Source organism: Pezoporus occidentalis, unplaced genomic scaffold, assembly GCF_034315485.1.
Source record: "Pezoporus occidentalis ecotype Australia unplaced genomic scaffold, CSIRO_AGI_Poc_V1 ctg4, whole genome shotgun sequence".
In the NCBI taxonomy this organism is placed as follows: domain Eukaryota; kingdom Metazoa; phylum Chordata; class Aves; order Psittaciformes; family Psittacidae; genus Pezoporus; species Pezoporus occidentalis.
Genome location: NW_026915724.1, coordinates 10,488,549 through 10,515,001, shown reverse-complemented (window position 1 = coordinate 10,515,001; position 26,453 = coordinate 10,488,549). Strand labels below are relative to the sequence as shown.

The window sequence follows — 26,453 nt, the reverse complement described above, 5'->3', positions numbered from 1 at the left end:
GCATCTATTCAATATTGTCTGGCCCTACCCTGTATGGAAAATCTTTGTTTGCATAATAAAAAGCATAATCTTTATTTTCTTTCATAAATACCTCAAAGAAAATAGCATATAGTAGATTTTTTTCTGCTTTTCTTTAAACCATAGCTAATAACATTGTGCCTCGTAATGCTGGCAGTCTGTGTCCTGCTTTGATTAAAAAAGCAGCCCTAAGGAGGCTACACACTCTGTTACTGCACATTAGGGACTGTGCACAGGAACTATCATATTTCATGGTGTGCTGGGCACAGGGCTGTGGAACGTGCTTACTAACTCACCCTTGGTTCCTTTTGAGCGTGTGCGCAGCTTTTTATTTTCCCCATCTGCATCCATCTGTAATATTAACACAAAGTCTTTAATTCATTCCTTTTGCCATTGAGGAAAATAACCAACCCAGGTCTCCAAAGCTTTTTTTTTCCCCCCCCACATTTCCAAAGGCTAGACAGTAATAGAAAGAAGAATAATCATGCCTTATTAATCTTGTCAAAGAGATAAAAAGCCATCTGTGAATATCTAGTAAATACCTAGGAGATACCTTTAATGATACAGATTTGTTTAATAAAGTGATGGTTATGAGTGACTCTGCAAGGTTTAATGACAAGGTCTACAGGTGTTAGCTGGAGGCATAAGGTTAGAAATAGCAATGCTGTCTGAGTGCTGCTTTCAGCATCCACCTCCTGGAAGAAAAAGTCCAAATAAGCCACAGTGCCTAGAGGCAATTTGTGTTATTGTTGCAATTGAAGCATATCTTAATAGCTGCATTAGAACCTGCATTTCTGACAACTTCATCCTCAAAATGTGAAACCCTCTTGCTTGAATGTGCATAATTGCACATGTGCAGCTTTGAATTACTTCACCACTTAATCAACTCTTTCTTACAGAAGTTTTGGTCAAAGAGACAGTTAAAGATTTGTATGAGGTTTTGGGAGAATGTAGTGTCCAGGCTTGTATTTCATATGAAAAAAATCAAATCCAACCAACCAAAAAATCCACCACCATCACCCCTCCTGCAAAAGTCAGCTATTGATGTAAGATTTCTAACTGGCATAAGAAAGACCTTTTAAGATCAGCTGTTCTCATGACACTTTTGGCTACATCTAAACCAGCACTGGAAGTATGCACCTTCTGCTCTTGGATCTGGCCCAGACCCATAATTGTAGGGGCAGGTTTTCAATCCATGGATTTTATTACAAACCCCTGAAATTCAAAGGGATTAAGATTTCATGTTCTGACGTGGAGTGCTGCAGTGACATACAACAGATTGTACAATGGTGTAATTTTGACCATGTCCAGGGAGGCAAAATCCTCTTCTTTCTAAAAGTAACTCTTAATTTTTGTAAGGGGGTTTCTCTCATGAGGGATTTTTGTCTAGAAAAATATCAGAAACTCTGAAGTTCTTCTTTAGTCTCTGTTAATATCTTACTTTCCATCTTTGCTTTGAATCTCATTTTTCCTGTTCATAAGAAAGAAGGTGATCATCAAACATACTGTAAATGAAGCAATTCCCATGTGCTTCTCCAGATCAATATGCAGGAACAAATAGAGACATGTATCTGATATGTAGAACTGTGATGAGCAATAGATAAATATATTCTGTGGATACCAGAAGTTGCCTATGCCTTGGATTTTTCCCTTCAAAAGGTTGCAAAATAAAAAATAATGTCAACAGAAGATTCTGTCTGTTATTTCACTTTTCTCAGAATCGGCAGAACTGATTTGCCCTACTGAGGGAAGATGCGAGAAGCTCTGTTTGTGTCTTTTTCCATTTACAGGGTCTGAGGATCTGAGGGTGCTTTATTTTTAGCTTTATGACTCAGACAGCTGATGTTTTGAAGGTCTTATCTGAAAGAACATTGAAGAATATGAGAAAATTGACCTAAGAAAGAAAAAAAAAGTAAAGAACATTTCTCTAATTTCCTGGGTTTTTTTCTGTTTGTTCTTACACATGGTTGCACATTGTATACAACTACTGGAATCAAAATACCTATTTTCAGGAGAGAAAACAAGCATTTGCAAAGGGTATTCACGTACTTGAAGAAGCTTAATTCTAGAACACAGGTAAGCAATATCTAAAATGAAAGTATAGATTGATCAAAATGCATCTCAAAGTCAGAAAATGATATCTTCTATCTGTTTAAATTTACATCCAATGCTGATTATTAGCAGAGAAGGAACATAAGTGGCTTGTGTTTATGTAGTGTGGCTGATGGCAGCCTTTACTTGTTACTATCCTTAAAACCTGGAGAATGAGTTTTTGCAATGTGACTGCAATGGTAATGGGAAACATGGCTCTGTTCTCTGATGCCGAGTTGTGATTGAAGGCACTGACCTGCCATAGACTTATAATAGGGGAGCAGGTGTGGCAATGATGGACTTTAATTTCCTTTAATAAACCTTTTATGTGCCACACTTTTACTGCCATTCTATGCTCTCCAAGGTCCTGCACATAATAGGTTCATTACTTTTGATTACTATAGTCTATTGAGACAAACAACTCCAGAACACACTATATATTATGTTCAGTTAAACCAATATAGACTATTTATCCACTGTGCATTATTTCACCTGCAACTCTACAGACAAAATTAACAACAGCTCCTGTAAGCTAAAACTATTAAAACCACTGGTACTCCTTTGTCATCATTTCATAATAAATACCACACCAATCACAGTGCTGTTCTTTTAATTATGAAACAAAAAGTGTCCATTGCTTCTACTGAACAGCAGTTACTTTGGTCTAAATAGCATGGTGCATTGTGATGAATATTTAAAAACTGCACAATGAGTGAAAACCAACAATAAAATCAATGCAGGTGATTTTTCTATCAATTTGCTTTTCTTGTAATAATTTGAAACTATGAAAGATGTTTACTCAGCTCCAACCTAAAATTATAGCCTGGTCCATATCCTATATTAAAATAATCATCATGTCTCTCTTGCATAAAAAGCAACTTACAAAAAGTCCAATGCATTAACTTGAAAATTATACAGAAGGAATTGAATAAAACTGTGAAATCTTTTAAGTATGTCAGCCAAAAGACCTGACTTGCTCAAAGTTTAAATATAATATCTTTGGGTTTCCATAGTTCTTTCAGAGACTGTGAAAAGTGAACAAAGTTTCTTATTTCTGATTTGTATCTACATAGTAATTGTTTTATATTAATTTACAACCACAGATGGTCAGCGAGAAGCATTCAAACTTTCACATCACCCATGCAACAACAAAAGAATTACACTCTGAAAAATTCCATCCAAAGTTTTAGAGGTAATTATTACCGAGGTGTTAATTTGAGAGGCATATCTTATTACTGCTGTGTACTGTAAAGATTGGATGGATTCTGGAAGGTGCTCCATGATTTCAAAGTTGGGGAGGGTCAACCCTCCCAGTACACACACTATCTTGAGATAAGAAACCATAAGAGAGAAATAGAATGACCTGCACAAAATCTTCTCACAATGTCTCACTACTAATTCTTTTAGCCATCAGGAATATTGGGATAATATCTAAGTCCTTGCCCAGAAATTCTTATCAGGAGTTATAGTCCTTATTTTTTAAGGGCAAGCTTTACAAAAATGACAAGTGAATAGTGGAATGAATTCCACTTTATCTTTGTGTCTTGTACCTACATTCTCTGATTTGATAGTTTTTTAAAGCTATCTAAACGTTTTCTTTTCAAAATTAGTTGAAACTATTTAATAGACTCAAAAGAAATTAATGAGAGGTACACAGTCAGAAACACAGTGACAGAGGGGTCATTATGAAGTCCCAAATCATTAGGAACCAGGCTAAGAAATAAATGTTTGCCTTAGAATTGCTTCAGTTGTGCCCTGTTTCTGTAATTTGGAAATTTACCGAGGATGTTAGTGTTGAATTATTTTCTGAACAAATCTCCCTAATTTTATGGATGCTTTCTGCCTGACTTCATGAATTTCAATTTGATCCTTTCTCCAACTTTCCTTCAATGCTGGTTGATACTTCAGGGTGTCAATAACTGGATCCCACAAAATTGATTGAGTCACCAACGGTACCACAAATTCTGCTTGGCTGAAACTGGAGTAACTTGCTGTGTGGCTGCTACAGGGTATTCATGTTTCTCCAGATGAATTTACTGGTGGAATAGCAGCAATCATACTTTCTGAGCAAACTGTTCCAGAGTTTCTGGCTGCAGAAACCAAATGTTACTTCTTCTGTTTGTATCATCCCACTGCAGTCAGCAGACTCGAGAGGAGCACCTGGAAATACTTCCCTGAGTGAAAGAATCAGGATTTGGCTCTGAGTTTGGTTTTTCTGTGCCTGGAGTCTATCTGTGCACATGTGCATGTAGTGATATTATAATGGGATCCAAGAATATGACTAGCAGCTGAAAAGAGGGCATTTGCAATAAATTATAATAGTAACAATAATAATAATAGCAACTATTTTAGTTTACTTGCACATTTTTAGTTTTGAATTTCAAAACCTAAATTGATACCACTATTTTGGTAAGATAGTTTTAAAGCACATTACTGTGAAATAAACTATGACTTGGGGGAGCCAGTGTTGCTGACATAGGTTAAAGTGAAATGCATCTCCCAGAAAGAGGTAATATAACAGCAGTGCACTTTCTGATTTTTATTGTAATCTTTATACAAGCATGACTTTACTGGAGTAGGTTTCACACTGCTGGAGTGGTAGTCTGTTTCCTTTTGCATAACTAGCTAGAGGAAAAGAAATCACCAGTTTATCTAGAGGTAAGGAGTATAAAAGCTGACATTTTGTTATGATTTTCCAACTAAAATTTGCATCTCATTTTCAAAACGAAATTGGCCATCATCTTCTTTCTCTAGGACAAAGTTTAACGGATTTTTAGAGGTCTTTGCTATTTTTAATTTGTAAACTACTAATGTTTGTATAGCAGCAACAGCTACATCTGACACTAGACTACTGAACTTCAGCATAAAACCTCCACACCTTGATGATTTTTAAGGCACACAAATCCATCCTCAAGTCTCAAATTGCAAAGCTGAAGTCAGACACTTGCTAAACACTTCAAACAGGTTTGTGCTCTACTGTGTCCTAGGGTGATATGATGCTGTGTGTGCCTCTCCCTACAATAATTAATAACCTCAGAGCAAGCTTTTCAGTGCTTTTGGTAATTTTTTTTTTCAATAACTCATTTAAGAATCTAACGCACAGAAATATGTCATAAAGATATTTTGAAATAAATCTGAAAGCAAGAACATTTCCTATAGCCTGTCCAGAAGTATGGAGCGCTGTTTGGTTGTCTCTTTCTGTATATATGTGATGACTGAATCTTTGTTTCACTCTACAATGGAGTTTTTTTAGTATGAAGTATTGGTGGCAGACTGAGAACTATGGTCTGAAAAAAGAAATTCAAAGTACATATAAAGCATCTTCTAGATAAAGCTGATGTATTCTTACTACTGACAATAAAAAAATCCAAAATCCAACTGCAAAATTTTTAGGAGCATTGCTTGTGCCATTGTTGAAGTTTCTTGTTCTTCTTTCTATTAATAACATGTTTATGGCCAGAAGGATAAAAAGTATTTGCACATTAGGTGTTCTTAAACACTATTTCTAAATATATGCCCTGTTTTGTGATTTTAATTATTCTTAACAAAGAAGTCATCTCATTTTTACTTTTGAAACTTTTGCTTCAGTTTACACAATGTTATTCCTAATTTCTCTAGGTGAAAGTTGAATAACGTAAATAATTGGTTCAGATATATTCATTCTCAGGAATTAAAATAGGTAAGTACATTTACTGAATGTAAACTTTAAAGCATGTGTATAATACATATTTAGAATAGAGAATTTCGTATTTTATAGTGTGATTTAATGGTATGCATATTTTTGAGACGTAGACTTTTTTTATTGAAGTCACTGAATGAAAATATGTAGAAACAAAATAAACCTTAAATAAGAGGCAAGCTTGAGTAGCTTTGTAATGAGGATGATTTATTTTGATTCTCACTTCTGATTTCTGAGTTGTCACTGCTGTTGTATACTTCATCCATGCAACTTTGCACAACTGGCAGTGCTGAATATAAACCAAAGCCATATGTTTATGTCCTTTTGCCAAACTACTACAGCAAATAGTTCTATTATTCCCTTAGGTAACCAATGTGTGCCAAGTATTTCTATTAGTCTTCTTTACCAAGGGTTTAGAGGGCAGAGTCACAGCTTTGTGAAATTAAGGGGCAATTGCTAGCTTTTTAAATGTAGAGAAAAATTATATAGTTTATAGTGCTGAAATGCAGCTCAACCCAGGCCAATGTGTAATAGTACTTTCTGGAGGATCTATTTTCTGGATTTTTAATTTGTACATACTTCAATGTCTTGTCACTATTTCCTAGGCTAGGTACTAAATATATTTTTTTAGAAGAGAGAAACTGGCAGTATTCAAAAAGAAAAGAAATGCTTTGGCATCTTGACATCTTTTACAAGTACACCAAAGTTTTTATGCCACCCATCTGATATGTAGTTAAAAAAACTTAATAATCATCATTAAAAAGAAAAATCACAAATATACTATCTCTCGCAGATTAAATTTAAGCAGGGCGTTATGAAATATAGCCTTACTCCTGGAGTCTTACATATTCAAAGATAATTGTGTTCCCATCAGTATGTAATGCCAACAGTGTAGTTCTGAAACTTCAAAACTAGAATTTTGAGGTATTTACAAAGATTCATATCTTTTTCAATTGTTCAATATTGTTATACCTAACTCTTGAAGATTGCTGATCTCATAACAGTAAATGGTCTGCAAGAAAAATAGTCCTAGACTCCCGTACAAGACACTATACATGAAACAAAATAATATTCTAGTGTTAATATAGATATATTTTGACTAATTTTTTGTAAATATATTATCCCACCTTTGTGTGTTTCCTGGTGAAAATATGTGCAGATTCCAAAGGACCAAATTTGTCACTCAGCCCAAGATGCCTTGCCTGATTTAACAGATAATCTTGTAATTCTTTCTCTGGGAAAAAGAAAACCAAACAAGCAAGAAAACAAATAAAGAAAAAAAAAAAACAAAAAAGAAAGAAAACCAAAACCCAGCTCTACTAAATAAAACATAGATGTAACAGGTGAAACAGGATGCTTTAAACTAAATGCACTGTTTTCTTGTATGCTTTGATAGGTGTAGTAGAAAGGCATCGATGATGCTTCTAAAAGACAGAAAGAATAGCAATTTTTCTTTTGCCATGGTAATTTCTTTATATTTTAATTCCCTTTACAACAGCTTGAAATAGACCTGCTCAAAGAAATTATTTTCTTCTTTTACACAGAAAAATATCCTGTTTCTGTCTGTAGAAATCGTTAGTCAAATGTTTTTACTGCATAAGAACCCCTTTGACTGAGTAAAACAGTTTGGTAAATGCTATGAAATAAATGAGAAACATTATGAAATATTTTAGTAATAGCAGAAAACCCCTCAGTTTTCTTTTTTTTCCAGTTTTGAATATCAGAGTTTAACGTTTGGAAGACTGATAATGTTCTCACCATAATCAAACTGAAGAAAATCCTTGACATTTTTTCCATGACCAATTTTTATTACTTTCTGTGAGGAAACTCAGGCTAAAACAGTAACAATGAGGGAAGAAGAGCTGTAGAAATTTATATCTGAGTGTACAATACTGAGAATCTCACACTCGGAAGTAATGTATAGCCAAACACTTCAAACACTTAAAGTTGTAGGCACTTGCAACCTGGAAAAATCTGACCATGAGCAGTTATTAAGAACAGGGTTTATTTTAGCAACACTCCTCACATTAGCGACCAAAATATAAAAAATTTACTATCACCTGCAAATTCAAAGGTACTTAGCAGGCACTTACAGGTTACTGTCACCTGCAAATTCAAAGTATACACTGTATTTAGTAAAAATGATTTATTCAGTTAATGTATTCCAATTATGCCAAAGTTTGCAGATAAACTTTTGGAACATGAGGGTGAAACTTTAACTACTTATTTAATGATATCTGATGAAGTTTTGTCAGTAAAATTTGTGTTGTTACACTTCTGAAATTGGCGAAAGCTTATTCTAAACAGATTTTCAGGTAAGCTCGAGTTTATTGAGTGATTAATTTCTGCTTGAGTCCCAACAGATAGAATATTAGTTGCATTGCATCAATAACTTTTAATCAAAATAAGTACACTTTTATCGAATAGCAAAGCAGACAACAGATGCAAGATCATACAGAAAGGGGAAAACCTGGAACAAAACAATACTGAAAAGATTTTTTAAAGCAGTTTCCTAGCCAATATGGTGCTGGAAAAAGATGTTTATCCTCAAAGGCTTCTTTCCCCGTTACTCCATTTCAACATCCATGAAAAAAAACAAACAAACAAACCACATAAAAAAACAAAAACAAAAGGAGTCTTAAAGCTTTCTACCTACCCCTTCCTCTTTGTTCAAAACACACTAACCTAAAAAAAAGATCTGAAAATAGCTACAAGGGGGAACAAAGCTCTTTCTAAAGCCTAAAACTTAGCAGTATTTTTGTGTAAAATCCTATCATGTTATGTATCTATTAGCAATATATTTTTCATTTATTTTCTCAAAGATTGCCAATAAAGCACTAAATCACATAAGGGAGTAGCTGTAAACCCTTTGAGTTCCCTAATGTCAAACTCATTAGCATCCGAATAACCACACAGCAGCACATCATCTGCACAATTGCAATTTTTCACTACTTTTAATAGCGTTTCTCAAAGGGCTCATTTTCAACTTTCTTTAGTGGTTAGTTGGTTCTCTGGGGAAAAGGAGCTTCCTGACGCTCACAGCTTCCACTCAACAACCAGGCCGTTTGCTGTCAGAAGCATCAGCCCTCTGCCCTAACCCCATCTGCTGTCTCTCTCATCCTAAGGGACTGAGAGTTAAGAGAGCACAGCTGAGATCCACTTGCAAAAGTGCACAAAGGACAGTAAAATATACAAAACTTTTCACATTTAACTTTGCATGATAAACTAATAAATTGAAAATCCTCCTTTTAAGAAAAGGAGGTTGGCCTGGGCTGGGGCAAAGATTTTAAGATTGTGCTGTAAAACTACATGCAACAGTGCCATTTATTACTTTACTCCCATCTGCCTTGTATGCAACATCATCAGATATCTTGTAAAGTAGAGAGTGCTACAGTAGGACAAAAGTGAGACTTTATAAAACCTGTAAAGCCTGAACCTCTCTGGGTTTAATCACAACAGAAGTTGCTGGTCAGTAAATTTAAGTGTGCTGTTTTTTGTTTCTTTCACATAACAGGTTCTGGCTGCCATACAGCTGATTTGTGGGTGAGTACCCACACTAGAAGGTATGGTGTTTCACAAAAAGTCTAACACAATGTCATGCATCTGTCATGTTATAAACAGAGTGTGTAGAATTATGCTGTGTCATGGGATGTGACATACCCCTAATGGAACATAAACTATGCGTCACCTCTGTCCACTCTCCAAGAACCAACTTACATTTCAAATCTAATACTTCAAGTAGCAAACAAGAGTTAGTGTTGAATTCACTGCAACATCAAGATCTTATACAATAAATTACTGTGAAATACTTTCTTTTAGTATATTTTATGAACTATAAAATTAATCCTGGGCCAAATTGCGTTGCAATTGCATTGCAAGAAATGTAGATAAAAGTCTGCAATAACAACTCAAAAAATTAAGATCTCAGCCTCAAAAGCCCATAAAGAACATCTATCTACGTTATAGGAGACTTTGATGATAAAATTATTGTTGATGAAAAACTGGTAGATCTAACTTACGTATTTGTCAATCAAGGTTCTCTTGTGGGATCACTCCCCTTAAGTCTACATGCATCTTAATTTGGCCAGATTAAGTCACAGCTCGCATTAACTCATTTGTCTGTTTTAGTAAAGGATTCAAAAGGATTTATACATCTGAACAGATTTTTTTTTTTAATCCTGAGGGTGAAGTTTGCCTTCCTGCAAAAAAAACCTTTACCCTTTTCAACCATCACCTCAATTCAACTAGAATAATAAACTTTATAAACCCTAAAACATGGAATAAATAAGTTGCTTCATTTGTCAATATAATTGTTCAGTGAATTCACCTGGAACATTTGTAATTCATACTTAAGTTTATATCCATTTCCAGTGCAACATAATTTTGTACTGCTGACTCTGAAGTGCCATCCTACTGAGATCTGTGAGTCATTTCAGGATACTGATGTGAATCACCATTTGGGCCCTGATCCTTAACATCTGATGAGTGTGACAAATCCCTTCAAGCAACCATTCTTGTTGACCCATCATCTATGGGTAAAAGTCCATTCATTCATGTCAGATTAATAGAGAGTTCCTGAGCATTTAATAATGAATAAAGACATACTGTACATTAACAAATTATCTCACCATAAGTCTGAGGTTGTATTCTCTGTCAGAGTTGCAGTACACAAAGCGGTACTACATCTGTAAAAGACCAAAAAAAACTTTTTCAAGTATAATGGATATCATTTCCAACAGATGAATCTGATTTTCTCTCATTTACCACCTCACTAGTTGGTATATTGCAAATATGAAAATGAACAGTCACAACAGTTTGTGATTTGTTAACTGAGAATGGAAGGAAAACAAATCCAGTGTGGTCACCTCTATGAGCCCTGAACATTTTTTTTGTGTTTCTACAGGGACAGTGATTTCTCTTTCTCAAGATAAAATAACACAAGATATTTAGTATTTGCATTTAGTATTATATGTGAAAGCAAAAGATGCCATTACAAATGAATGAAGATAATATTGAGCTCTTGAGTGCAGTCAGATCTTTATCCTGAACAGATTGCAGTAGGTAACCTTACACATGAAGTTCTGCACAAACCTATGGGTCACCTCACTGAGATCCTTAAGTGCATGTGTGATGTTCAGCACATGAGTAAACAAATTACTTTTATTTGGCCTTCCAGTGCTTCACTATAACACCCTCACTGCACTACTACTACATGGGCAGCCTTGGAAATCTGAAGCAGTCTACTTGGAAACATCATTTTTTATACAAATTGAACTTCAGAAAGGTATTTCCATGGGGCAGAGTACTCCCCTTTCCACTTGTTTTGTTAGGTACATAGTACACATGGATCAGAATTATTGCTGTTTCAACTTGTATTTTCTTTCCCCAAGTATAATGCTAAACTTTATCATTCTTACTTACTTATACTATGATATGAAAAGCATGTCATGTTACCAATGCAGACAGCCTGTTAACACAGGTAGTTGTCCTTCCAGTACCTGCAAAATCACATCTTGTGCACTCATCCTGTCTTTTAAACATGGCAGTGATTCCAATGCCATGTGCAAGATTGTGTTTCACCTAGCAGAAGGGTTTAACTTTCACCTGGTTTAAGCAACAAACTATTCCTCAAAGATGCCTGAGGCTTTGCTGTAATTAACATAACTGCATTTAGATGCTATTCATGACCGATAATTCCAACACCTTGTGGAAAAAAAAAAAAAAAGGTTGCATGCTGTAAACATTATAAACATATTCAAATAAGCTTAACACAATCTGCCATGCTTATTTCTGCCTAGATCATGGACCAGTGAAATGGTTAATGCAAATGGATTTATAATTTGCTTTGGGGGGCCAGTTTCTTCTCCTTATTTATTAGCCCAGCTGATGGGGCAGATTTGATGAGGCACTTCTGGAATAATTGAGTCATCACACAAAGAAGGCTGCTAGCATTCAGAGTGGTTTTATCAGCAGCAAGCAGGCCTGATTACTGACAATTACACTCTGATCCGGTGATGGAGGAGAAAGAGCCAACGAGTGGGAAATGTCCGTGTTTCTATCCAGGAATAATTTCTACATTCATTTTACATGCTAAGTGTTTCCTATCTCTGCATAATAAACTGTAAACAGGAATAGATGGCACAATGTCCCTTAATATTTCCTGGTAATGAAGACACAAATGTACAGTGAGTGCTGATAAATATAGATGAAACATAAGCTATTCTCTGAGTCTGTATTGTTACCTTTAAAATAAATGCATTTTGGTGGTAAAAGCATAATCATAGCTAATGCAAAAAAATGACAGAAGATTGAAGCTGTCCTTGTAACTACACAGAAACTTTGTAAAAGTCCTGTTAATCACCACTGCTCTTGAGGCGCATAAGCTGAAGGTGATATACTGGAATGAAAATCATTTTGTTTCTCAATAGTCAACTAAGTAGGAACTCCTTTGCTTTGACACAGTAAAGGAGAGTAACAGCAGTGACCTCCATTAACGCTTCAGGGATAGAGCACATTTCAATTCTAAACTGAAAAACAAGAAAGCTGGTCCTAGAAGACATCTTCACTATGACAAATTCTCACTCCCCTCTCATCAGCCTTAGGGTACTGTTTATAACGAATAATAGAGCTAGAGCATAGTTTTCATGATTTGTGTTTATCAACGTACTTTTGCCTTTAGGACTTTCTTTTTACCTTTTTTTTTTTTTTTCCCAACCAAGATGCTGTAAAGTGTCAGTTATTAAAAAAACGCTGAAAGCAGAAATTTGGAAAAATGTGTTTCTTTAGGAGAAAAAATAAAAAAAAAAAAAAGAAAAAAATGGAAATAGACATACTGAAGTGTTGAAATGCAATTTTGTGTTTGTTGATGGGCAATTACAGATTTCAGTTGGAAAATGTTAATGGCCTAGTCTAGGGAGAGTTTTTCTTTTTTAGAGTTGATCAGGCATGAAACACTGAATAATAAACTTCTGCATGCCTGTTTTTTCCTTTTCCTCTTTTTAAACTAATTCATAGCTTCAAAAGAACTAAAAGTTATTCTCTGTTCTGCTGCTGTAACTATGGTAACTATGTTTCATTAAAGTAGCCACTTAACTTCAAGGCTTGTGTTACAATGATATGCATTATTTTGAGTAAAACCACACCATAACAACCTTATGATTTCAGAGCAATTTTAAAAGAAAGTTCAAAGAGCATGCATCATTGACTCTGGAACACAGGGTTTGTTTTCTTTTAAAACGTGTTTACTGTTTTTCAGCCTGGATGACTTTCCCTGCCTGGAGTCATCTCTGTTGCGAGGTACTCTGGGGGAACACGGCTGCTACTGACTTCATCTATGCTCTGCTCATCAAAGGGGTGCTCAGTAGTTTCAGGACTGAGGCCAGTGGGAGACGCCTGAGCACACAGATCAGTCTAAGAACTATGAAATTGTGTTGTTTTAATTGCTCTGCTATAACTTCCTTCGACACCAGAAAGACCCTGGTCCAGCTGTGGTATCGCTACACACCTACTACTAGCCACCACTACTACAGCCTTTGTACTGTACACTGTTTCCAGCAAGCTAGTTACATGAACCAGTGGGTTTGAAGGGTGATTTTACAGGGGTGTTGTTATAATTGCATTGAACCTCTACAGAAGTGCTGAAGCTGATTAGATTCAAGTAAAAGTGGTTACTTCTCAAATACCTACAAGCTTAATCTAGATTGCTATATTCTTTCCCTGTGATTCCTGACAGTTCCAGACAAATTTTTGGGGCAATGATTTAATACCCAGAATTAGGACAACACAATTCTTACATTGAACAAAACTCACAGCTAATTAGCTCATAGAACGTACTCTGACATAGAGTCAAAAGGAACAATGAACCTAAAAATACAAACTGTTTTTATAAAAAGAAATATAACTACCATTCTGCTACCCTATGCATTCATCCCCTTTCTGAACAAGGTCTCTTCATTAAGCATGACAGACATGTCCCAAGAAAGCGAAAGTCACACAAAAGGAAGAAGTGTGCCTTCCCTCAACATGCAAATCACATATGTTCATTAACTTCAAGAGTGCCATGTGAAGTACAGTCTGCCACCACCTAAAAGACTTGTAATGACCCTAACTGCTAAATATAATGGGGCTTGCTTGCACTATGCACTGCCCTTGGAGATCCCGGGAACACACTGAAGAGTACAAGGAAAAACAAACCAAGAACAAAAATAACATGTTGAAAATCAAAGTAGTAAAGGATATGAAAAAAAAAAAAAGATTAAAATTTGTCAGATACCAATGCACATGTAAAAAGTTCAGTGGGACAGACTTCTCATCTGAAAATGTTTTGCTCAGCGAATATTTGGGTCAGGTGTGTGGAGCAATGAAAAGAGGGTTCAAAATTATGCTTAGAGGTCAGTGGCACCAGGGATCGCAGTCTAAATTCTCTTTTTAGACCCTCATATGATTATGGAGTAGGATGAAGTTTTTTCTTAAAATGGCACCTGTCTTCTGCTAGAGGCATAAACAGGAGGAACCATGGGTAATAACTGGGAGAAAAAGGAATTTTGGAACTCTCTTCCTGCCTCTGCCATTGATCTGTTCTGTGACCTTCAGCAAGTCTCTTCACCTTTCAGCTAGAGGAGGATAATGATGTAGAGTGCTGTGAAGTGCTTTTGTGCATTTCTAACCATGCTTTAAGGTAGTGAATATTATTTTCATCCTCATGCGTTCATCAGTTTAATAGCTTGCTCATCCTTTCACTTCCTCTGAAGCCCAACCTGATACTTCAAGCCTATGCTATTACTGGGGATTTCCAAGAAAAATATTGTTTCCTTTTTCTCTTCAAGCTTTTTTTACTAAAAAAAAAAAAAAAAGAAAAAAAGAACAAATAGAAAAGGACAGTTCTGAGAAGAATGGGTACTAATTCATGATGAATGGCAAAATAATTTAAAACACGTTTCTATTCTAACTATTTGCAATCCAGAGATCACTGTACTCTTGGCGTGTCAGATCTTCATCTTAAAAATCTGTTTCACTTGTTTTCCTATGAAGAGAAATATTCTCCTAGGAAATAACTTTAACCACTTTGCATTGAGTGGTTTTGTTTGCAGCATTAAAAATATCAATAAGGTGTGTTTATATTTATATATATATACTTATTATATATATATATATGAACTTCTGTTCATGGTGACATTAAGTTCAAATATCATATCCAGTAAGCACCACATTTTATTTAAAAAAAACTGAAAGAGAAAGGTTTCTTTCAATGGGAGCATATTAGATGCATGGCAAGAAAATGGTCCATTGTACCACTAAACAATATTGAATTAAAAATGACACCAAAGACGAATATCTTTGTAATATTACTGTACACTGGTAAAATAATACTAATCCATTACTCATCCCATTTCAGCAAATTTGACTTAAGCAAAATGAAAAATATAATCCTATAGAGAGATGTCTTACAAACTTTATCATTTTAAACATAGTTGCTCTTCAGACTCCCTAGTTGAAGCCTGGCTCAGTTGAAAACACCCAGAACATTCTCATGGACTTCAATAATACATGCAATTTGCATATGAAAGCACTCACATACACTTAATATTACTCACACAGGCATATAAAGATACAGTCCTGGCCAGAAGATCTTGCAAAATAAGATGATTAAAAATTATTTTGAATACAACAACTGTAAATAATAAACAGCAGTTTAGAAATTCCAATAACACATTAATGAAATTTGGCCATTATAGTTGATAGCTATGTCATTCTTGATAAGTAGCCCTGTATCAGGTGTCTGAATATATATGTCATAGACTGGCTTGTTGTTTGGATGTCACATTAAATCATGGGTTCTGCCTCTCCTATTGGCTCCTCAAATGCCAAGACGTGTGTGGAAAAAGGGGTGGGCTTCGGGGGTGGCTTTCATGCTCAGGGTGTAATCCTTTTTTTCATATCCTGTGCTCACCTACGCCAGGAGACAGATTTTTGTTTTCTTTCGAAGTGGTGTGCATCATTTTGCATCAGAACTACATCCTGACACAAGAAGTAGTAGCTGTGAGTTTTAATCTGCCTCACTAAAGTGCCATTATGGCAACCAACAATGTTTTACCTTAAACCATTTTGACAATGCATTCTTTGCATTGGCCATAGACTGCAAGGGTGTCCTAGAAGCATTCAAAGCTGGGACAATATTCATGGTTAAGAAAAGTCAAAAAGCAGCCAAACAGGTGTGTACTTCTCTCAGAAAAGGCCTTTAGATAGAAGAGCTTTTGTACACCCGCTCTATCTTAGGCCTCTTTTAGGGGCCACACCTGAGAGAGAAAGTGAATTATCAATGACATTTTTTTTAAAGAATCAGTGGTTTAACACTAATTTCTAATCAGATCCTACAGAAAGGAACAGCTCGCATGGCAGCTGTACTTTTCCCAGGGTTAATTACCTTTCACTGCTCTCTACTAATGAGTCAGCTGTTCCTGTCATCACACAACTACACTGTGTTCATCTGTAGCTCTAGCTGTGGACAAACACAGTAGCTGGAGCCCTGTTTACATATTGGCGAGGTTTGTTGTGCAAAGAATTTGCAAAGCAGTTTTTAAAAAAATACATAAAACTCCTTCCATTCCCATGTCCCTTTTCATGGAAACAACTGTATTTTTCAGACCAATACCATGTTCTGAAAGTTACTGAGTTAATGAACAAAAGTAGAAATCTAAGGACATGAAAAATAATGAAAATTCATTGTTTTGTACTATTGCATAATAGCTTGTATAAGGAAGATTAGATCCATGTAGCTATCTGGCTTGTCTTACCTGATTGTCAGTTGAGGATGTTTATTAATTCTTTATAAAATATTGTTTTAAGCAGTAGAAGAGATAGTAGTGCAAAAAGTAATGCATTTAAGGAAAGAGTTTGCACTATTTTTATGGCAAACTCTAATGAGACAATGATCTAAAGCTTTCAGCGACCTGTTAATGTTTTCACATAATTCTAGAAGGTAATTCAATAACAAGTAAATAGAACATAATTTTCTAGCCAGGGTGAACAGGGTATAATCTTTATAGCTGTAAAAGATCAAGACTGATCGTCATATGTAATTTTTATATGTCCTCTTAAAGGGCTTTAAAAAACCTAGGGTTATTTGGAAAGGCTAACTTTTTTAACAGGGAGGGGATTCATGCCTTTTATTGTCAAGAAATTAAGAGTGTGAGTTCCTCCACGGTAGCAGTGAGCACCTACAGTTACTCACTATTGGTTATTCCAGCTTTCCACTGGGAGGCTTCAAAGGCCACGGCTAAAGACAGTCAATGTGACAGAGCTTGTTTGGGTCAACAATCAGAAAATGCTTGGTTTTCATATAACTAAAGGCAGGAATCTAAGCTAGCACAGTCTTCAAAACATAATTCTGTGCTAAAGCTTTTATATAGAGGTTGCCCTAATTTGAGCAGATTTCCTAGGAGTGAGATCTGTAGCTGTTAGTACAGAAAGTAAATTTTCACCATACACCACAGGGACACAACACAGTACATGTTATGTGAGAATGAGCTAAACTATTTGCAGTTGTACCTGCAACAGGCTTGCTCATGAAGATCTTTTTTGAGGCTGAATTCCTTGCTAGCTGTCATATGAGATAGTGGTGACTGAAAAATCTAAGGCAGGAATACGGTCATTGAATATGAAAGAAATATGAAAAAAGAAGAAATATGAAGAAACTTGAGCTTTCCAGGTCCAGATTAACCTTGCAGGACTGGCAGCTCAAAATATGATAAATTTGCTTTTGAATATACCAAGGCAAAACCACCATGGGATTTCAAGGGATTACTTGAATAGTCATCTGGAAAAGAAGTAGTATTATTTCCTTTGAACGTCACTATAGCTAGCTACCTTCCTCTTGGGCACCTGAAATTGTGTAAGCTATGCTGACAACCTCAGACATTAAGCAATGAGAAAATGTGGGCTGTGTAATTATAGTCTTTTAAAAGGAAGATATTTATTGCTTTATTAGAATCAATTTTGTTCAGTGTTGTAATTTTATGTGAAAGCAAACTTCCTGAAGATGCATTAACTGGGCTTAATGATTCACAGAAACCTCTGACCGCTCAGGTCAGGCCAGGGAACACTGTTATGTAATGTCAATTTGTCTCAGTTTCTCCTTTTGCTTAAGAGACTATTCCTTCTTCCAATACACTATCTCACTCAATGTTAAAGGAAGAATTCTCAGGGATAGCACAGGTATTTTCCATCTACTCAATGGTCTTCACGTGCTAGCGGCTTGTCTTTTCCCGAATTCTCAAGATTATGTCTTCTTCATCCACAGACAGGAAAACAGGGAACAAGTTATCTCTACTTAGTGAATATAAAAACTTAACCCCTTTGGACTGAGTTTCACCCTTTCCTGAGATGCAGTCTGCTTAACTTGAGCTGTCAGTAACAAGGCTTGCTGGTTCTCTGCTAGAAATAGACTTCATGCTGTACACTGAAGCAGCTGGGATGCTAGAAACAGCTTCTCTAAAGAGGCAGTGGGCTTGGTGATAGTCTACTATGCAGATCCCTCTTGGAGATTCAGGAGGGAGGAGGCAAACTAAATGGTATCTTCAAAACAAATTTAGGGTCAAAAATCCTGGTTTCCAGACTGTGTCCACTTAAAAACTTGATTATTTTTAATATATCATCAAAAGAGCTGTTTAGTTTCTAAATTTGAAAGATAGGAATCATCACACAACAAATACCAAAACCCCACAAATATATAGGAAAGCAAGCTACATAATTTGAAAGGTGTCTACAATGCTGAACCTGTTGTTTGAGGCTGAAAGCAACTTGACTTCTTCAATATTACAGTACTATTCCCTGTGATCCCAACCTGGTAGCACAATATTCACATTAATAACAATAAAAATAAGAGGTATTACTAATATTGGTGCTATAAATAACATTGGGTCCAAAGCATTCAGGGCCAAAGCTGTTTATTTTCTCAAGCTACTCAAAAAGAGTTAGGGATATTTAGGAAGACACTTTTTAATGGCAGCCAATAAAATGTTGATTGTTGAGAAGAAAATTCTGAGAACATTATATCTGAGCAGGTTAAGCTTTTCAGGATAAACATTAAATCAGTCTAAAGATTTATGTTTATTGAACTGCTGTCAATTTATACTGTAATGAACTTTGCATGCCCACAGTTTTGGGCATGATTTTCATTAAGTCTCATCTGTGAAAGTGATACTGGAGGCAAAAGGGTACTAACTTTTTGTAAAACTTGTTGTTATAAAATTAGATCAAGCTGAACGTAATCTTACAGCAGAGTTTACTGCTGTGGCTATGTTCCACTCAGGGAAAGAGTATGAAAAAGCAAGGGACTGACAGAGACCTTGCTATGGAGCCCTGCTTTCAAGGCCAGCCTGTGCCTCTCATGGTATAAATTAGGGTAGTATATAGCCACATGATGTTCCACAGGTACCATCCACTACATAAGGGTTAGTACAGCTTAATGGAGCTCCATCCAGCTCTGATTCCTGAAGAAATTCTGAGTTGCTTGCTTAGAAATACAATTTAAGCACTTCATCTCACAATCTGATGAAACTTTGTGAACATGTCCCTAGAGCTTTAAAAGATGAAGATTTGTTTAAAAAAACCAAACACCTATGTGCTAAAGCTATGGGTATAAAAAATAATCCTCAAAAAAATCAAAATTTGTGTCACCAAATCTCTTCAAACATGGAAAGCAATAATTGATATCTATGAAAAGGATGCACAGCAACTGAAGTTTCGAATTGAAAGCTTGCTTGTAGTTTTTATGATAGCATGAGAAACATTGAATCACTGTAATCACTCATAGATATAGTGCAAAACCATCGTCTAATCTATTCTTCTATTACCTTGAAGCTTGAGAAACAGTCTTGAAAGCCAAGAGAGAAAGAAATCACAGAGGCACCACTGCATGTGCCTGCAGAGCTCAATTAGAGACCAACAGGAGAAAGAGAATGTGGAGCTGAGTCTGGAAATGTTTCTATCAGCAGTGTTCAAAAAAAACCAGCTGGCTTAACATAGAAAACTCTACTGCATTTTGAAATTAATAGATACCATTAAATCTTTATAGACAATTTCTTCTTATTTTTCAAGAATCAGTTTTGAGAAAAGAAATCCTTTTCTGAAAGTACATATAGAGACTTCTAAGAAATGAAGGGAATTGCCCCCCTTCTCTTTTGCAAATATCACATTTCAGGGGCAAAATTTGGTCCTCTGATCTGCACAGCAATATTCAGTTTTGTTTTCTGCTCTCTGTTAGTAGTTTGTAGGCTGTACAGAAAAGACAGGATTCACCTCACTACCTTCACATGCCTGAAATGCCGATACATATTTCTGAGTAATAACCGCTGGCCTCCCATCACCTCTGGGTAGCCTGTAGGAAACCTGTAGGCATTTCTGCTGCTGTATAGATGTATGATGTGTGATCTTACTTACTTCATACCTCTACTTCAGGGTGAGATGAATCGCATCCAACAAATGTCTTTTTCTTTCTCCTGACTGTAAAGAGAACCTGGATGACTGGCTCAGGTCTAGACTGCGCACACTGATATTTCACCAGAGGGTTTCTAACCAGGGAACCTACAACAATTGCTGACCAGCATCTTGCAGCTTAAATAACTCGTACACTATGCATCTTTGAGCTGTATTTTAAAATAGAGATGAAAAAGCAAGAGGAATAAAGTAGGGAACCATCCTCCAGGAGCGAAGGCAGTGCCAGTCCTTGTTAGAAAGAACTGGCAACAAAATGAAGCTGATGAACAAATAAAAGGGAGCACTAGTGGATGGCGTAAATTAAAGAAAGGGAGCGTTAGCCACAGCTTTCCTATGAAGAGTGTGGCTTCAGAGGCACAGGAGAATACAGTGTTGAGGCAGAGAAAGAAAAAGGTCATGGCAAATATTTTTTATCTAGATATAGAAGAATTAAAACAATCAAGTTCCTAGCACAACAGAGGAAAACTGAACACTGGGAGCTAATATGGACTGAAATACCATCTTTTCAATATTAGGATTGGACAGCTTTTTATGAAGGAATAGAATTTCCTGATAAATAAATGCATCCCTTGGATCAATGTCTAATAATGGGATGTGTCTCTCAACTTGAACTATTAATTTCTGATGCTGAATACTGTAGTTTTCTTAAGTCTGAGTCTGCTATTGAAGTTTACCTGTGTTTTTTGCTTGGTTTACTATGAGCTATTGTATACTTGAGAAAACTGATATCACCAGTGACAGTGGCTCTGCATTTAATTCTGCTTGTTTGTTTGTTTGTTTGTTTTAAACAACCAACAGGGTTTTTTTAGCCTGTCCTACTTTGGTGTCTTCTGTTCCGTGCCAAGTTTTCAACCATAAAATTAAAGAAATTAAAGTCCATATTCCTTCTAGCAACTTTTGCTGGGCCTTGGGAGCCAAAAAGAGCCAGATTTTAAAAAATGAAAATGTAATTGTGCCTACATTGCCTGGAACAAACATGTCCTTTTTTTCAGCATGGAAGGTGAGTGTTTAGGCAAATAACTATTGACACAATTATTTGCTTGATTTGTGAGTCAAGCAGGGCTTTTTCACACACACTCAGTGAAACCTAGTTTTGCGAAAAATCAGCCTTTGTGTTGTTTTCTTTATTTAGTGTGTTTACTAAAAAAAAAAAAGGCTTGTGAGTAAAATTCAGTATATCCAAACAAAAGACTGTCAGCTTAAGTAAGTATATGAACAGGGGGAAGGGAGACTTATTTCCTGAGTTTCAACAGATGTCATACTTAATTGGTTGTGAAATAAACCAGAGCTACTCTCGGCCTGTTTCCTTAGTTTCAGCTGTGAAGACACTTTCAAACATGTGCATTTCCCTCCTGCTTGTCATAATGAGGGTTGAGGGTGAGAATCAAACCTCCAAAAGGAGTAAAGCAGCATGCATGTTGTATACAGGCCTTCAGATACACTAATTAAGCAGAAGTGAGTAACATCTTTTGTTCCTGCAAGTTACACATCAATACAACATTCAGCAAGACAGTTCTGTTGAGGGATGATTGTCTTTGCCTTCTGCTAATATCAGGAAGTCACTGGACTATCCCATTCTGCCTCAAGTTTTTCCACCTTAACCTGTTTTCTTTCTAAAACACCCTTTATCTTAATTCAGAGCTTTGATAATACCTTACAAATCAGTGAAATTAGACAATTTTTGTATTATGACAGAGAAAATATCTCCCAGATTATTTCCCCACCCCATGGATGTTTTCTGCTAGAAGCAGCACAGTAACACCACATGTAACAGAACAACAACAACAAAGATTTAAAAAAGAAAGGATTGTCAAGTATAAAATAGTTTGGCTAAACATGGTGAAGGACGCAAGGAATTGTTCTCATAGGCAAAAAGCCCAAACATTTGGAACTGTGGCTAGCCACCAGTCAATGTTTGGCTAACATAAATAAAGGCACACATTTATAAAGGCAAAGAAAGTTAGCCACTCATGTTATATCTTATATATATATGTATGTAGCCCTCTAAATTAAAATTCTCTTTTGAGCTTCATGGGTAAAAGCTAAATATGTGATAGGTGCCTCTCTGTGAAACTCAATACAGCTAAGTTCTGAAAAAAAAAATGAAACAGAGAATAGTATTTATTAAAACATTTCAAATAGGAATGTAATGGAAATAGCATGAAAAGAAAAATTAAGGACAAGGTCAAATGTGTATAATTCACCTGTGACAACCAAAATGAACAATATTTGTTCTTCTAGTTTGGACTTGGAACCCAGATCCCAGGAGTGCTAGGAGAGAGCTTTAATCCCTAGAAAAAATTCAAATTCCCAAAGTGCGTGATGGAAACCAGTATAATCCTTCCTGAAGTCAGAAATAAAATAGGAAATACTTTCTTTGCTATTAAAACAAGAGCAGTCATCATGATCTTTATTCTTTTAATGTTTTACAGGTCTGACTTTCCACAGATGACCTCTCTTGTTTGTCCCTACATGTTTTCCAAAATATAAAAGTGAAATAGAGTCCCAAGGGCACTGTACTTGAAAGGTTATGAGAGTTAGAGAATTTTAACCATGCCTGCCAAATCAGCAGATGGCTTGTGATTATAATTATATGCATCAATAAAACGAATAATCTTTACAAAATTTGAATTTCTACTAAAGTAAGGGATTTAGTAAGCAGATGCAACAGAATGCATTTTCTTTAACCCTTTTTGTAGACACTACTGTTTCTCACAAATACAGTAGGAAAGCTCCCCATAAAGTAGCTCAACCATACACTTGAGCCTTAAATATGTGTTTCTTCTTATTATTTAGAGTGATTTATGTGTTCAGTTGCACTTTGTTCACTAAATCTCAAATGCTTATATGTAGGATGATTCCCATCAGACCCATACTTCAAAATGGCTAATTTTATAAAATGTTATAGATAGATAGATAGATAAAATTAAAATATCATGTGTACTCAGCCTCTTCATTTTTACTATGATGGTCATTCTTTCTGTTTAGGATTTTGTGACTTTTCATATCTTGATGCAGGCTGAGTTAACCACATTATTAATGAAGAAAATATTTTTCTCCAAAATGCAGGAAATTTATTAAATGTTCTGAGGTTGTTTTGTTTTTTTGTTGTTTTTTGTTTTTTGTTGTTTTTTTTTTAAACACAGGACATTGAATTATAGAAAAGTAATTAAAAATAAATCACGACAAAAATCACAACCTTGGATTTCTATGACCACTGCCCTTACTTTCAAACTTCCTTTTGTAACAAGATTTATATTGTGTGTGTTAGTTTGTGTCAAACTTCTGCCTGAAGTAGGAGAAAATCACACAGGAGAAAAATTAAACAAAACAACCAAAAAGCCCCTTAAGCCAAATCTATTTCTGGTCTGCATCATAAAAATGCTCTTTGAACACAGGACGAAAATATTCTACACTCTTCTACTACAGCAAAGAAGAAAATATGTGAAAGCACATTTTCAAAAAAGTCTCTCTTTGGGATACTGTAGCTGTGTACCTACAGTATTTTAACATTTATTTTATTCAAACATTCAAATATAAACTCCTATTGGAAGAAGGTATGTGTGTTGGGTTTTTTTAACTACTGTAATATCTCTGATGTAAAGAGTATTTCAATATTCATTAAAAAGCAGATTTTTACTTCAGAAATGACAAAGCCGTTACTCTGTATCATGTAAATCCTTCTTAGCATAAAGGTTATTGACCTGATAGTCCATAACAGTGCCTTTGGAGCCATTACAACTATGTTGTGTCAATCCAGCTGCTGCACATGTGCTGTGGGGCGGACATACACTGAAGGTGTCAAGTTTTCTCCTGAGATTTAGAGAGCTGACCTAGTGACTTTTCCTACCACCTGAAGAAACATTGTTAAGAACAAATTGGGATTTCCAGTCCTCATATGAAACTATATTTTGGAAAAGTTCTAAAGCTTTTTTATTTTTTAATCTAGTGCCTCATGAAGCGGAGTTCAAATACATGCCTTTAAATGAAAAGCTAGCTCCTTTTAACCAAAGTTCCTTAACGAAGGGAAAAGTTAACATATGAAACCAAACCTGAAAAGTGAGCTAGCAAAATGTTACCTGAATTTAATTAAGCAAATCAATAAACCCCTCATCTTCAAAACACTTACATGCCTGCTGTTCACCTACCCAAGAAGGTAAGCCTCTTTTTCATCATAAAGTAAATTTTGCTGTTAGGTTATCACCTTCTTGAACCAGAAATCTGTCATTCAGAAAGACAAAAATTTGCTAGTATTAGTAGAAGTCTTCTGCGAACATAAATGAGAGCGATTCTTCTCCAAAGAGTTTTTATGCAAGCACTAAAGCGAGTTAAGAGGAAGGCAATCTTTTTTTTATCTCTAATTAAAGAGTATCTTTAGTCTGAAGTGATTCAAGATAATTAAAATTCTGCTTATGCAGTTTTTAATAATCCACAACTATGCAAACATAAACTACAAGAACTGACTCAGTCCCAGTCACGTATATATATACTTCCAAAATTAAACAATTGAATAACAGATAGATTTTGGTCTAGATGCTCCATATAGATACGGATGTACTAGAGTATAAAGTTGACTCTGTATGTTATTTAATATGCTTTCTTTTGGAGAGACAGAGACCTTTGGAATATTGTCTGTGACTGAACCTAGAGATACTTGCTTGTCAGGAATATCAGATATTTTGGGATTACTGTCTTGAAAATCTATAAGCATACAAAACCTGAATTAGAACCATTAAAATCAACGGTGTAATGCCATAAAGTTCTTCAGATCCACATGCACAACTCACACTGTTGTACCCTGGAGCTGTGCACAAAGATATGTGCAAAGGCCTTGGATTGTAAGGTCCCAAAAGTCTATTGAAAAGTGGTTTCTGAAAATCTGGTGTGTTATATAGTTTATCAGGTAGATCAGATGAGCAGCATTAATTATCAGAAATCAAGCTTTCTTTTCTCTTAAGAGTACCAAAGAAATGACAGACAAGAGAAAATACAATGAAGTTATAAAAAAATACTGAAACTCACTGTGGCTCAACCTGTCAGATTACAGTAGCAGTATGATTTTTGTATCTCTGCTGCATGTGTTTTACCCCTATAAAATCACTCTCTTCTTTTAATAAGATAAAGGACAGCTGAACTTAATCATTATTATAGTAAATGCTAAAATACCCTTTATTCTCATTCACATAGACATATAAAACCCATGATGAATGTGATAGGGATATGCTCATTTTTAAAAAGCTGTGGTAATGCGCCTGAACATAAAATATCCTCAGATATTACCTGCTAAAATGATCCAAAAACTTACGATCAATTACAAAGTTCAAAGCAAAACTTTGTTCTAACTCTATAGCTTACTGAATCTCTGCTGATCTAACAATTAGGTATGAATTATAGGACTTAGCTAAGAAAGCAAGTTCTTTTTCTGATGCCTGCATATCTCATATTTTCTGAAGTAAGATAAGGAAAACGTTGCTGAGACACACACATCTTAAAAACATTGAAAATAAAATTAAACACAAAATTTTACTCAAATTTGTTTACTTCATCAAATTTCCTAAGTTGGAATTATTCTGAAATGCAAAAGCAGATGCAACTGTTACTTAATATATGCTAAGTTTAAGTGAACTGGGATATTGTATAGACAAACATAGTTTTTTTGCTTATGTACATATTTTATATAATTATGCACACGCAGATTTGCATATATGCATAGATACATGCACTTTTGCAAGGAATTATCAAATGCATATCTTAAAACATTGCACTTTATCTCAGTTCCTATAAGCTGTGATGGTACTTTTATTGCCCATACAGTAAAAAGTATGTCCCTGGGTAAGCAAAATATCCCAGTGAACTGAGTTCTGTGACCTATGCAGAGTTTTCATTAAGTGCACAGGTTATCCTGAGACATCTAAATACACATACATTGGCAAGTGTTTTCCTGAGTTAAATAACTCTTCCAAAATAAAACAAAATAAAAATCAACACCACAAAACCAACTGTAACGCAGGCTTATATCTAAACTTCACTTCTTTAACTGTCTGCATTTGATAAAACATGCTTGAAATATATGGTTTTCAGTGGTTTGGGGGGGGGGGGGGGAGGGGGTGGGGAGAAGCATTACTGAATTCACACAGGCATCTTGCAATAATATCAGTAATATCATGCC

General features: G+C 35.5%; 1 protein-coding gene across 12 annotated transcripts in view; it reads right to left on the bottom strand.

Moving 5' to 3' along the window:
- ST18 (ST18 C2H2C-type zinc finger transcription factor) overlaps positions 1-26,453 on the bottom strand; it is a 169,868-nt gene that overhangs the window by 66,394 nt on the left and 77,021 nt on the right. For 5 of the 12 annotated variants that reach the window (XM_062633407.1, XM_062633411.1, XM_062633410.1 and 2 more), the window contains 2 exons: positions 10,417-10,473; positions 315-369 (listed from right to left, as the gene is read on the bottom strand). In XM_062633407.1, coding sequence (XP_062489391.1) covers positions 315-369; positions 10,417-10,419 — 58 coding nt within the window. In that variant the 5' untranslated portion in view covers positions 10,420-10,473. Of the gene's footprint in view, positions 1-314; positions 370-6,915; positions 7,023-10,416; positions 10,474-26,453 lie in introns of all 12 variants that reach the window. The other 7 variants (XM_062633412.1, XM_062633414.1, XM_062633413.1 and 4 more) reach the window with 3 other exon arrangements.